General features: G+C 53.5%; 2 protein-coding genes across 4 annotated transcripts in view; both read right to left on the bottom strand.

Moving 5' to 3' along the window:
- Positions 1 to 3,608: 3,608 nt before the first annotated feature.
- LOC144740591 (uncharacterized) lies at positions 3,609 to 6,394 on the bottom strand. Its single transcript, XM_078623407.1, is given in 2 exon segments — positions 3,609 to 6,009; positions 6,011 to 6,394. Coding segments are annotated over 2 exon segments (975 nt in total). The 5' UTR covers positions 6,077 to 6,394; the 3' UTR covers positions 3,609 to 5,100.
- LOC144740592 (uncharacterized) overlaps positions 3,609 to 10,678 on the bottom strand; it is a 34,292-nt gene continuing 27,222 nt past the window's right edge. For all 3 annotated transcript variants that reach the window (XM_078623408.1, XM_078623410.1, XM_078623409.1), the window contains one exon: positions 3,609 to 6,872. In XM_078623408.1, the coding sequence (XP_078479534.1) occupies positions 6,390 to 6,872 (483 nt within the window). In that variant the 3' untranslated portion in view covers positions 3,609 to 6,389. The remainder of the gene's footprint in view (positions 6,873 to 10,678) is intronic.

Below are 10,678 nucleotides of genomic sequence, written 5' to 3'. Positions count from 1 at the left end.
AGGAGGAGGTCACGGGACAGACCCAGCAGGTGCCACGGGTTGACTGACTGAGATGACCGGTAGATGCACCACCAGCTGTAACCCTCTACTGTGCCAGGCTAGGTGCAGGAGGAGGTCACGGGACAGACACAGCAGGTGTCGTGGGTTGGCTGACTGAGATGACCGGTAGATGCACCACCAGCTGTAACCCCCCTACTGTGCCAGGCTAGGTGCACGCGGAGGTCACGGGACAGACCCAGCAGGTACCGTGAGTTGGCTGACTGAGATGACCTGTAGATGCACCACCAGCTCTACCCCCCTACTGTGCCAGGCTAGGTGTAGGAGGAGGTCACGGGACAGACACAGCAGGTGCCACGGGTTGGCTGACTGAGATGACCTGTAGATGCACCACCAGCTGTAACCCCCCTACTGTGCCAGGCTAGGTCCACGAGGAGGTCACGGGACAGACACAGCAGGTGCCATGGGATGGCAGACTGAGATGACCGGTAGATGCACCACCAACTGTAACCCCCCTACTGTGCCAGGCTAGGTGCACGCGGAGGTCACGGGACAGACCCAGCAGGTGCCGTGGGTTGGCTGACTGAGATGACCGGTAGATGCACCACCAGCTGTACCCCCTACTGTGCCAGGCTAGGTGCAGGAGGAGGTCACGGGACAGACACAGCAGGTGCCACGGGTTGGCTGACTGAGATGACCGGTAGATGCGCCACCAGCTGTATCCGCCTACTGTGCCAACTCGCTGTGCTTTAGGCACCCGGCGCTCCGCTCGTTGTTGTGAGCATCGCTCCTCTGCCCTCCGTTGTTGCTGGAGGGCGACCGCCTCCAACTGCCCAGTAGCCTCAATGTGCACCTAGCCTGGCACTGCCCAGTAGCAGCGTCATTCACGAGCCTCCTCCTCCTCCATAGAGGCCGATCTTGACACAGCTGGTACCGGTCATCGGAAAGTCCACTCAGCTCCACATCCTCCTGTACCACATCGCTCCATCTCTTCTCCAGCCCGTGTCGTGCCCATATAGCCCCCTCTATCCGGCCAAACGGAAGCAGCTTGTGCCATGGGAGGGAAAAAACCCGATTTTTCCAGCGGCAGGCATCGGGTTTTTTCTTTAATACAATTAAACCCGATTTCGGGGAATTAAAACCTGGTTTAATGAATACGAAACTCTGATCCAAGGCTTAGGCTGTTTCCTCGTCGGTGCTGCTATCGTACTCGGTTGGGCCGTCGGGCACGGGGTAGTCGTAGAATGCGGCGGGCAGGTTGGTCTTGATGAACACGAGGAGCTTCTCCTCCACAATCGTGGGCGCCAGTGAGTTCCTTAGCTTGGAATGGATGAAGCCCCATCGTTGAGAAGTTGGCGAAGTGCGGTTCTGCAATTAGAACCAATTAAACCGGATTTCTCCCAATTGCAAGATGATCGGGTTTAATATAAAAAGACAATAAAACCCGATTGTAAAAAAACCCGACTGTGCCACCCTCGGCTTGTGCACACAAACAAAGATCCCCCGTGTAGCCTGTAACAGACTGTTGGGGCGAGTGCTGTTAGCGAGCACCTATGGAGGCCGACACAGCACGCAAGGGGGTGGGTGGCCAACACCACGCCCGGCCGCCTTTGTCTCCCCAGTGGCAATGTTTACACACCGCACTAGGGGAAGCCCAGGACCGGTTCAGATAATCTTCACTGGTGGTATTGGCCGCGAGCGGGAATCGAACTCGGGTCGCTGGGTTTTCGTAGCGCTAACCGATACCACCACCGCTCCCCCCACACACAGACAAAGATCCCCCATATAGCCTTCACAGACTGTAGGGGCAAGTGCTGTTAGCGAGCACCTATAAAGGCCGGCACGGCACGCAAGGGGGTGGGTGGCCAACACCACGCCCGGCCGCCTTTGATTCCCCAGCGGCGATGTTTACACATCGCACCAGGTACTCATTTGAGGCTGAGTCGAGCTAGGGGAGGCCCAGGACCGGTTCAGATAATCGTCACTGGTGGTGTTTGCCGTTAGCGAGAATCGAACGCGGGTTGCCAGGTTCGTAATGCAGCGCGCTAACCGGTATCACCACCGCTCCCCATACACAGACACACATTGACACACACACAAACACACTTGTAAACACTGCCATCAGGGATGCTGGGGGTGAATCACTCCGTTGAACAAAATAGTTTCGCGGTTCGATTCACAAGCGCAGGTTTGCACGTCGGACTTTTTAAAAAATAAAAAAGTAATGGAGACCTACAAGGCATATGTCGGCATGCCTGTTGGGGATCAAGACAAACTCTGGGCACCTCATTTCACCTACGAGCAATGCAAAAAACTCTGGAAGGTAGGATGGACAATTGTTGCTCGGAATTTTATGTTATGAAATCTGTCAAAATAAAAAAAATTGGAAAAGTTTCTAATTTTCAAATGTTTTACAATTTGCAATGTTATTGAAAAAACACATCATATATGAAAACTGTTTGCGAGAACTTCTTCCACATTAGTCATGGGTGAAATAAATATATTTTTGTAGGATGGTACAGAGAGGAAAAGAGAGCCATGAAGTTCGCTAGCCCTAGAATTTGGCGGGAACCCACTGACCACTCAAGCAACTGCTACTTCTGCATGGTGGACCCTTTCACCGTTGGCAGTTGGCAGTTGGCCGTTGGCCGTTGGTTCACCGTTGGACGTTGGCCGTTGGCAGTTGGCAGTTGGCCGTTGGTTCACCGTTGGATGTTGGCAGTTGACAGTTGGCAGTTGGCCGATGGTTCGCCGTTGGACGTTGGCCATTGGCAGTTGACAGTTGGCCGTTGGTTCACCGTTGGCCGTTGGCAGTTGGTTTGCCGTTGGACATTGGCCGTTGGCAGTTGAGAGTTGGTTCGCCGTTGGCCATTGGCAGTTGGCAGTTGGCCGTTGGTTCACCGTTGGACGTTGGCCATTGGCAGTTGGCCGTTGGTTCACCGTTGGACGTTGGCAGTTGGCAGTTGGCCGTTGGTTCACCGTTGGCAGTTGACAGTTGGCAGTTGGCCGTTGGTTCACCGTTGACCGTTGGCAGTTGGCAGTTGGCCGTTGATTCACCGTTGGACGTTGGCCGTTGGCAGTTGGCCGTTGGTTGACCGTTGGACGTTGGCAGTTGGTTTGCCGTTGGACGTTGGCCGTTGGCAGTTGACATTTGGCCGTTGGTTCACCGTTGGCAGTTGACAGTTGGCAGTTGGCAGTTGGCCGTTGGTTCACCGTTGGCCGTTGGCAGTTGACAGTTGGCAGTTGGCCGTTGGTTCACCGTTTGACGTTGGCAGTTGGCCGTTGGTTCACCGTTGGACGTTGGCCATTGGCAGTTGGCCGTTGGTTCACAGTTGGACGTTGGCAGTTGACAGTTGGCAGTTGGCCGTTGGTTCGCCGTTGGACGTTGGCAGTTGGCAGTTGACAGTTGGCAGTTGGACGTTGGCCGTTGCCGACACTCTGACTCCACCGGAGCGCGGCGAACGAGGAATCGCCGCGTGTTCATTGGCTTGCCGGTCAGAGCACTGCCGGATGAAGCTAGTGCGGGGCCTGTTGCACGTGTTGTTACAAAGGGGCTCTAAATGAACAAATAACATGAATATTGAACAAAAAAATGAACTTGCACAGTAAAGTGATTGTATTTTTTTATTTGCTGCATAGCCGGATAATACGACAGATCGCTAACCTTAAACACCCAGTCATTCATAAACATTGAAGGCGGTATAGTACTATAGTAATAGAGAAAGTGCCGGATTAAGCTAGTGCAGGACCCATAGCATATGTTGTTATAAAGGGGCCCTAAAATTTTTTTTAAAAAACACGTAAATATGAAAACACACATTTTTAACTTGCATAGTAAAGTAATTGTATTTTTTTCATTGGCTATACAGCTAGATAATGACGAATCGCTAACCTTAAACACCCAGTCGTTCATAAAAGTTGAAGGCAGTATAGTACTATAGTAATAGAGCAAGTGCCGGATGAAGCTAGTACGGGGCCTGTAGCATATGTTGAAGGTGAGTGTGAAGGTGAGTGTGAGAGGGTGAGCGTGAGTGAAGGTGAGTGTGAAGGTGAGTGTGAAGGTGAGCGTGAGAGGGTGAGTGTGAGTAAAGGTGCCTGAAGGTGAGTGTGAAGGTGAGTGTGAGTGTGAAGGTGAGTGTGAAGGTAAGTGTGAAGGTGAGTGTGAGTGAAGGTGAGTGTGAAGGTGAGTGTGAAGGTGAGTGTGAAGGTGAGCGTGAGAGGGTGAGCGTGAGTTAAGGTGCCTGAAGGTGAGTGTGTGAGTGTGAAGGTGAGTGTGAGGGTGAAGGTGAGTGAAGGTGAGTGTGAAGGTGAGTGTGAAGGTGAGCGTGAGAGGGTGAGCGTGAGTTAAGGTGCCTGAAGGTGAGTGTGTGAGTGTGAAGGTGAGTGTGAAGGTGAGTGAAGGTGAGTGAAGATGAGTGTTAGAGGGTGAGCGTGAGTGAAGGTGAGTGTGAGTGTGAAGGTGAGTGTGAAGGTGAGTGTGAAGGTGAGTGCTGCTACTCTCCAACAGGTACTTGCCCCCCAACAGTCTTATCACAGGCAAACACGGGGGGGGGGGGGGAGTAACCAAGTGGAAGAGACACACGCACAGCGATAGAGAGAGAGAGGAGAGATATCACGCAGACTCCGTCATGTACGACAGCAGGCATCGCCAGCCAGGGCCACCGGATTGAACTCCCATGAGTCTCCCCCCCGTTCGTTTGATAATTATCGAGACGGGAGACCCCCCCCCCCCCCAAATGGCAGGGCCCGGGGCAGTCACCCCGATTCGCCGTTACCCCGAGAGGAGAGATATCACGCAGACTCCGTCATGTACGACAGCAGGCATCGCCAGCCAGGGCCACCGGATTGAACCCCCATGAGTCTCCCCCCCGTTCGTTCGATAATTGTCGAGACGGGGGACCCCCTTCTCCCAAAACCCCCAAAGCGTGGGGCCCGGGGCAGTCACCCCAAGGGGTGCCCGATGGGGTGTGGGTGGTAACGGTGAATCGGGATCGGGAACTAAGGGGAGGTGAGAACGACGACCGTGCTTCTTAAGATTTGTTTTAATTTTAATTCTTATTTGATATATATATACGTATATTGTCTAAATCGATAACATGCACGTCAAGGTAACAATAAACCGGAGGACGCGGAGTTACTCCGCTTGTACAGGAATGGTATCGGTGGGGCGGCCGTTGGGGGAGGGCGATCGACACCGTAAGGGGAACTCCGACGGCTACCCGCCTCCCCGGCAGTGCCGATAGTGGTGGTGGTGACGGCGGTGGTGGTGGTGGTGCTGGCGATCATGGTGGTGGTAGCAGTGGTCGCGGTGGTCGCGATGGTGGCGGTGGCGGTGCTGGTGGTGGCGCTGATGGTGGCGGGTGGCGATGATGGAGGTGGTGGCGGCATTGGTGACGGTGACATTGGAGCTGATGGCGGCGGTGGTGGTGGTGGCGTTGATGGTGGTGGTTGGCGGTGTTGGTGGTGGTGGCGGTGGCGTTGATAGTGGTGGTGGCGGCAGTGGTGGTGGTGGCATTGATGGTGGAGGTGGCGATGATGGAGGTGGTGGCGGCAGTGGTTGTGGTGGCATTGATGGTGGAGGTGGCGATGATGGTGGTGGTGGCGGCAGTGGTGGTGGTGGCGTTGATGGTGGTGGTGGCGGCAGTGGTGGTGGTGGCGTTGATGGTGGTGGTTGGCGGTGTTGGTGGTGGTGGCGGTGGCGTTGATAGTGGTGGTGGCGGCAGTGGTGGTGGTGGCATTGATGGTGGAGGTGGCGATGATGGAGGTGGTGGCGGCAGTGGTGGTGGTGGCATTAATGGTGGAGGTGGCGATGATGGTGGTGGTGGCGGCAGTGGTGGTGGTGGCGTTGATGGTGGTGGTGGCGGCAGTGGTGGTGGTGGCGTTGATGGTGGTGGTTGGCGGTGTTGGTGGTGGTGGTGGCGGTGGCGTTGATGGTGGTGGTGGCTGCAGTGGTGGTGGTGGCGTTGATGGTGGTGGTGGCGGCAGTGGTGGTGGTGGCGTTGATGGTGGTGGTTGGCGGTGTTGGTGGTGGTGGCGGTGGCGTTGATGGTGGTGGTGGCTGCAGTGGTGGTGGTGGCATTGATGGTGGTGGTTGGCGGTGTTGGTGGTGGTGGCGGCAGTGGTGGCGTTGATGGTGGTGGTTGGCGGTGTTGGTGGTGGTGGCGGTGGCGTTGATGGTGGTGGTGGCTGCAGTGGTGGTGGTGGCATTGATGGTGGCGGTGGCAATGAAGGAGGTGGTGGCGGCAGTGGTGGCGGTGGCGATGAAGGAGGTGGTGGCTGCAGTGGTGGTGGTGGCGTTGATGGTGGCGGTGGCGATGAAGGAGGTGGTGGCGGCAGTGGTGTTGGTGGCGTTGATGGTGGCTGCGGTGCTGATAGCGGTCGCGGCGGTGCCGCTATTTCTTCAGGAGGTCGAGGTCGGAGAATCCGCCGCCATCGCCGTCGCCCCCCGACTCTTTCGGCGCGGGCGGCTTCTCACCGGGGCCCACGGTGGCCTTCATGGGAGCCTTCACCGGGGGCTTCACGGCGGGGGGGGCCTTCACCGGTGCGCCCCCCGCCCCAAGGAGGCCCTCTCCGTCGTGCAAACGCGGCTTCTTGCCGTGACCGCCGTGGCCGTGGTGGTGGTGGTGGCGGCCGTGGTGAGGTTGTTTGCCGGCGTGCGGGTGGTGGTGGTGGGGGTGTTGGTGGTGGTGGTTGTTGTGAGAGGGCTCGTGCGAAGGCTTCCCGACAGGACGATCCTCCGTCGGGCCGTCCACGTTCACCGGCCACTGGCCCTCCAGGGACGCGGGCCGCAGGCACGGGGGGCGAGCGGTGGCCGTGGGCACCGCAGGGGAGTCACCGGGGATGTCAACGGGGACGTCCGTGGGGTCAGGTGGGCCCTACGCACACACACACACACGATGCACAAAGACATAGATTCCTCAGTGAAGCCTGTAACAGACTTTTCGATTTAAAGCTTTCGTGACTGCAGGGATTCATCTTCTTGGTTCTTTCGGTAAAGTCACGTGGAAGGGAAATAATAAAATAATAAAACATCATAAAATACAAAAATGAAACATGATAAAATACAATTCTCAAACATAATAAAATACAATTGTGAGAATTGTATTTTATTTCGATCTAAAGCTTTCGTGACTGCAGGGATTCAACTTCTTGGTTTTTTCGGTAAAGTCACGTAGAATGGAAATAATAAAATAATAAAAATAAAACATAATGATATACAAATCTCACGACGTTTTGGCCACAACGCAAGCATAATAAAATAATAGAATTATTTTATTATGTTTTACTGTAACAGACGGTTGGGGCAAGTGCTGTTGGCGAGCTGCAAATATGAAGGCGGATCACGTGGGTGGGTGTGGGTGGCCAGCACGATGCACACTGACGACGATTCCTCCCTCCACGTGGTCTTTGTGTGGATGTGTGTCCGTCAAACTTCTTTCGCAAAGTATGTCCCCAACGGTGCTAATCGGATGTGCGGAGTATTGAGTCTATGGTGTAATGTTGAGTCTATGGTGCAGTGGTGAGTCTATGGTGCAGTGTTGAGTCTTTGGTGCAGTGGTGAGTCTATGGTGCAGTGTTGAGTCTATGGTGCAGTGGTGAGTCTTTGGTGCAGTGTTGAGTCTATGGTGCAGTGTTGAGTCTATGGGTAGTGTTGAGTCTATGGTGCAGTGTTGAGTCTATGGTGCAGTGTTGAGTCTATGGTGCAGTGGTGAGTCTATGGTGCAGTGTTGAGTCTATGGTGCAGTGTTGAGTCTATGGGTAGTGTTGAGTCTATGGTGCAGTGTTGAGTCTATGGTGCAGTGCTTGGTCTATGGTGCAGTGTTGAGTCTATGGTGCAGTGTTGAGTCTATGGTGCAGTGTTGAGTCTATGGTGCAGGGTTGAGTCTATGGGTAGTGTTGAGTTTATGGTGCAGTGTTGAGTCTATGGGTAGTGTTGAGTCTATGTTGCAGTGTTGAGTCTATGGTGCAGTGGTGAGTCTATGGGTAGTGTTGAGTCTATGGTGCGGTGCTGAGTCTATGGTGCAGTGTTGAGCCTATGTTGCAGTGTTGAGTCTATGGTGCAGTGTTGAGTCTATGGGTAGTGTTAAGTCTATGGTGCAGTGCTGAGTCTATGGGGCAGTGTTGAGTCTAGGGTGCAGTGTTGAGTCTATCGGTAGTGTTGAGTCTATGGTGCAGTGTTGAGTCTATGGTGCGGTGTTGAGTCTATGGTGCAGTGTTGAGCCTACAGGCAGTGTTGAGTCTATGGTGCAGTGCTGAGTCTATGGTGCAGGGTTGAGTCTATGGTGCAGTGTTGAGTCTATGGTGCAGTGTTGAGTCTATGGGTAGTGTTAAGTCTATGGTGCAGTGTTGAGTCTATGGTGCAGTGTTGAGTCTATGGTGCAGTGTTGAGTCTATGGTGCAGTGTTGAGTCTATGGTGCAGTATTGAGTCTATGGTGCAGTGTTGATTCTTTGGGTAGTGTTGAGTCTATGGTGCAGTGTCGAGTCTATGGGTAGTGTTAAGTCTATGGTGCAGTGCTGAGTCTACGGTGCAGGGTTGAGTCTATGGTGCAGTGTTGAGTCTACAGGCAGTGTTGAGTCTACAGGCAGTGTTGAGTCTATGGTGCAGTGCTGAGTCTATGGTGCAGGGTTGAGTCTATGGTGCAGTGTTGAGTCAATGGTGCAGTGTTGAGTCTATGGGGCAGTGTTGAGTCTATGGTGCAGTTTTGAGTCTATGGGCAGTGTTGAGTCTATGGTGCAGTGTTGAGTCTATGGGGCAGTGTTGAGTTTATGGTGCAGTGTTGAGTCTATGGGTAGTGTTGAGTCTATGGTGCGGTGCTGAGTCTATGGTGCAGTGTTGAGTCTATGGTGCAGTGTTGAGTCTATGGTGCAGTGTTGAGTTTATGGTGCAGTGTTAAGTCTATGGTGCAGTGTTGAGTCTACGGTGCAGTGTTGAGTCTATGGTGCAGTGTTGAGTCTATGGTGCAGTGTTGAGTCTATGGTGCAGTGTCGAGTCTATGGATAGTGTTAAGTCTATTGTGCAGTGTTGAGTCTATGGTGCAGTGCTGAGTCTATGGTGCAGTGCTAAGTCTATGGTGCAGTTTTGAGTCTATGGGTAGTGTTAAGTCTATGGTGCAGTGTTGAGTCTATGGAGCAGTGTTGAGTCTATGGTGCAGTGTTGAGTCTATGGTGCAGTGTCGAGTCTATGGTGCAGTGTGGAGTCTATGGTGCAGTGTTGAGTCTATGGTGCAGTGTTGAGTCTATGGTGCAGTGTTGAGTCTATGGTGCAGTGTTGAGTCTATGGTGCAGTGTTGAGTCTATGGTGCAGTGTTGAGTCTATGTTGCAGTGTTGAGTCTATGGCGCAGTGTTGTTGTACGGATTTGTAACTTCTTTCGCACCGTACGTAGCTAACCGTGCTAATCAGAGGTGTGGGGGGAAGGAGTGAGTGTGAGTAGGTGAGTCAGTGAGTGAGTGTGAGTGAGTGAGAGTGGGTGATTGTGGATGGGTGTGAGTGAGTAATTAAGTGTGAGTGAGTAGACCGGCTCTGGCTCCTGCCACCATGAGGGGTGGACAGTCCTATACTCGGGGCAGGAGACTGCCAAACAACAGGGAGTGGCTCTTCTTCTGAACAAAAGAATGAAGAGGGTGTGGGAGCGTGGCTGTGAGGTGTGGGAAGCTGTAAGCCCCAGGCTTCTTTGGCTCAGCTTTCCATCAACCAGGAGTGGTGGTCGTGGTTACTTATGCCACCACCGAAGATGAACATCCGTGGAGGGATGCAGGCAAGGCCGATGAGTCAGATGCCTTATATGACCTCCTGTCACAGGTGCTAGCTAAAATGGCCCCTCAGGATAGAGTCATCTTGTTGGGTGACTTTAATGCCGGAGTTGGTCATGATGCTGGCACCTGGTCTGGAGTGATTGGAAGGCATGGGCCAAATAAGCTCAATAACAACAGTAGGAGTCTTCTAGAGTTTTGTGCAGCCAATGGGCTTGTAATTACCAACACGCTGTTCCGGCATCGGAAAATCCACACAACATCATGGATGCATGCCTGGTCCAAGCAAAAACATCTGCTGGACTACATAGTGACAGAACAGCAGATGCAGGCCCATGTCCTTGACACCAGAACCTACCGTGGAGTTGATCTGCCTACTGACCAATGGCTTGTCATCTGTAAGATGTACCTGCCATTCTTCCACTCCGGTGGTGGGTGCACACCCAGGACCCCATTCAAACCCATAGTGACCTGGGCTCAGCTAGCTGATGAAAGCTGTAAGCGAGAATTTCATCATTGCTTGCAGCTGGGGTGGCATCGTTCCCGACTTCTCCTGATGTCGAGGAGAAATGGTCGAGGTTTAGGACTGTGGCTCATGCAGCTACAATGGCTGTATTGGGTACACGTTCCAAACCCCCCCAGAGACCCTGGCTGACAAAGGAGGTGTTCACGCTGGCTGAGAAAAAGCGCTAGGCCAACTCTCATCGGCTACAGCATCCCTTGTCGGAGAATGAGGAGGCTTACTGCAGCCTTCGCTCGGAGGTTCGGAGAGCCGTGAGGCGCTGCAAGGATGGGTGGTGGTCGCGGGTTGCTGAAGAGATGGAGTCTGCCTCAATGGCCCACGATCACAAATCCCTATTTAATTCCATCAAAAAAGTAACCTGCAGCGCCACACCTATTACCATCATTAGGGGAAAAACGGTGATCCA

This window comes from Lampetra planeri, unplaced genomic scaffold, assembly GCF_965212315.1.
Source record: "Lampetra planeri unplaced genomic scaffold, kcLamPlan1.2.h2 scaffold_237, whole genome shotgun sequence".
In the NCBI taxonomy this organism is placed as follows: domain Eukaryota; kingdom Metazoa; phylum Chordata; class Hyperoartia; order Petromyzontiformes; family Petromyzontidae; genus Lampetra; species Lampetra planeri.
Note: the sequence above shows the minus strand (reverse complement) of the source record. Positions and strands in the feature narration are given on the sequence as shown.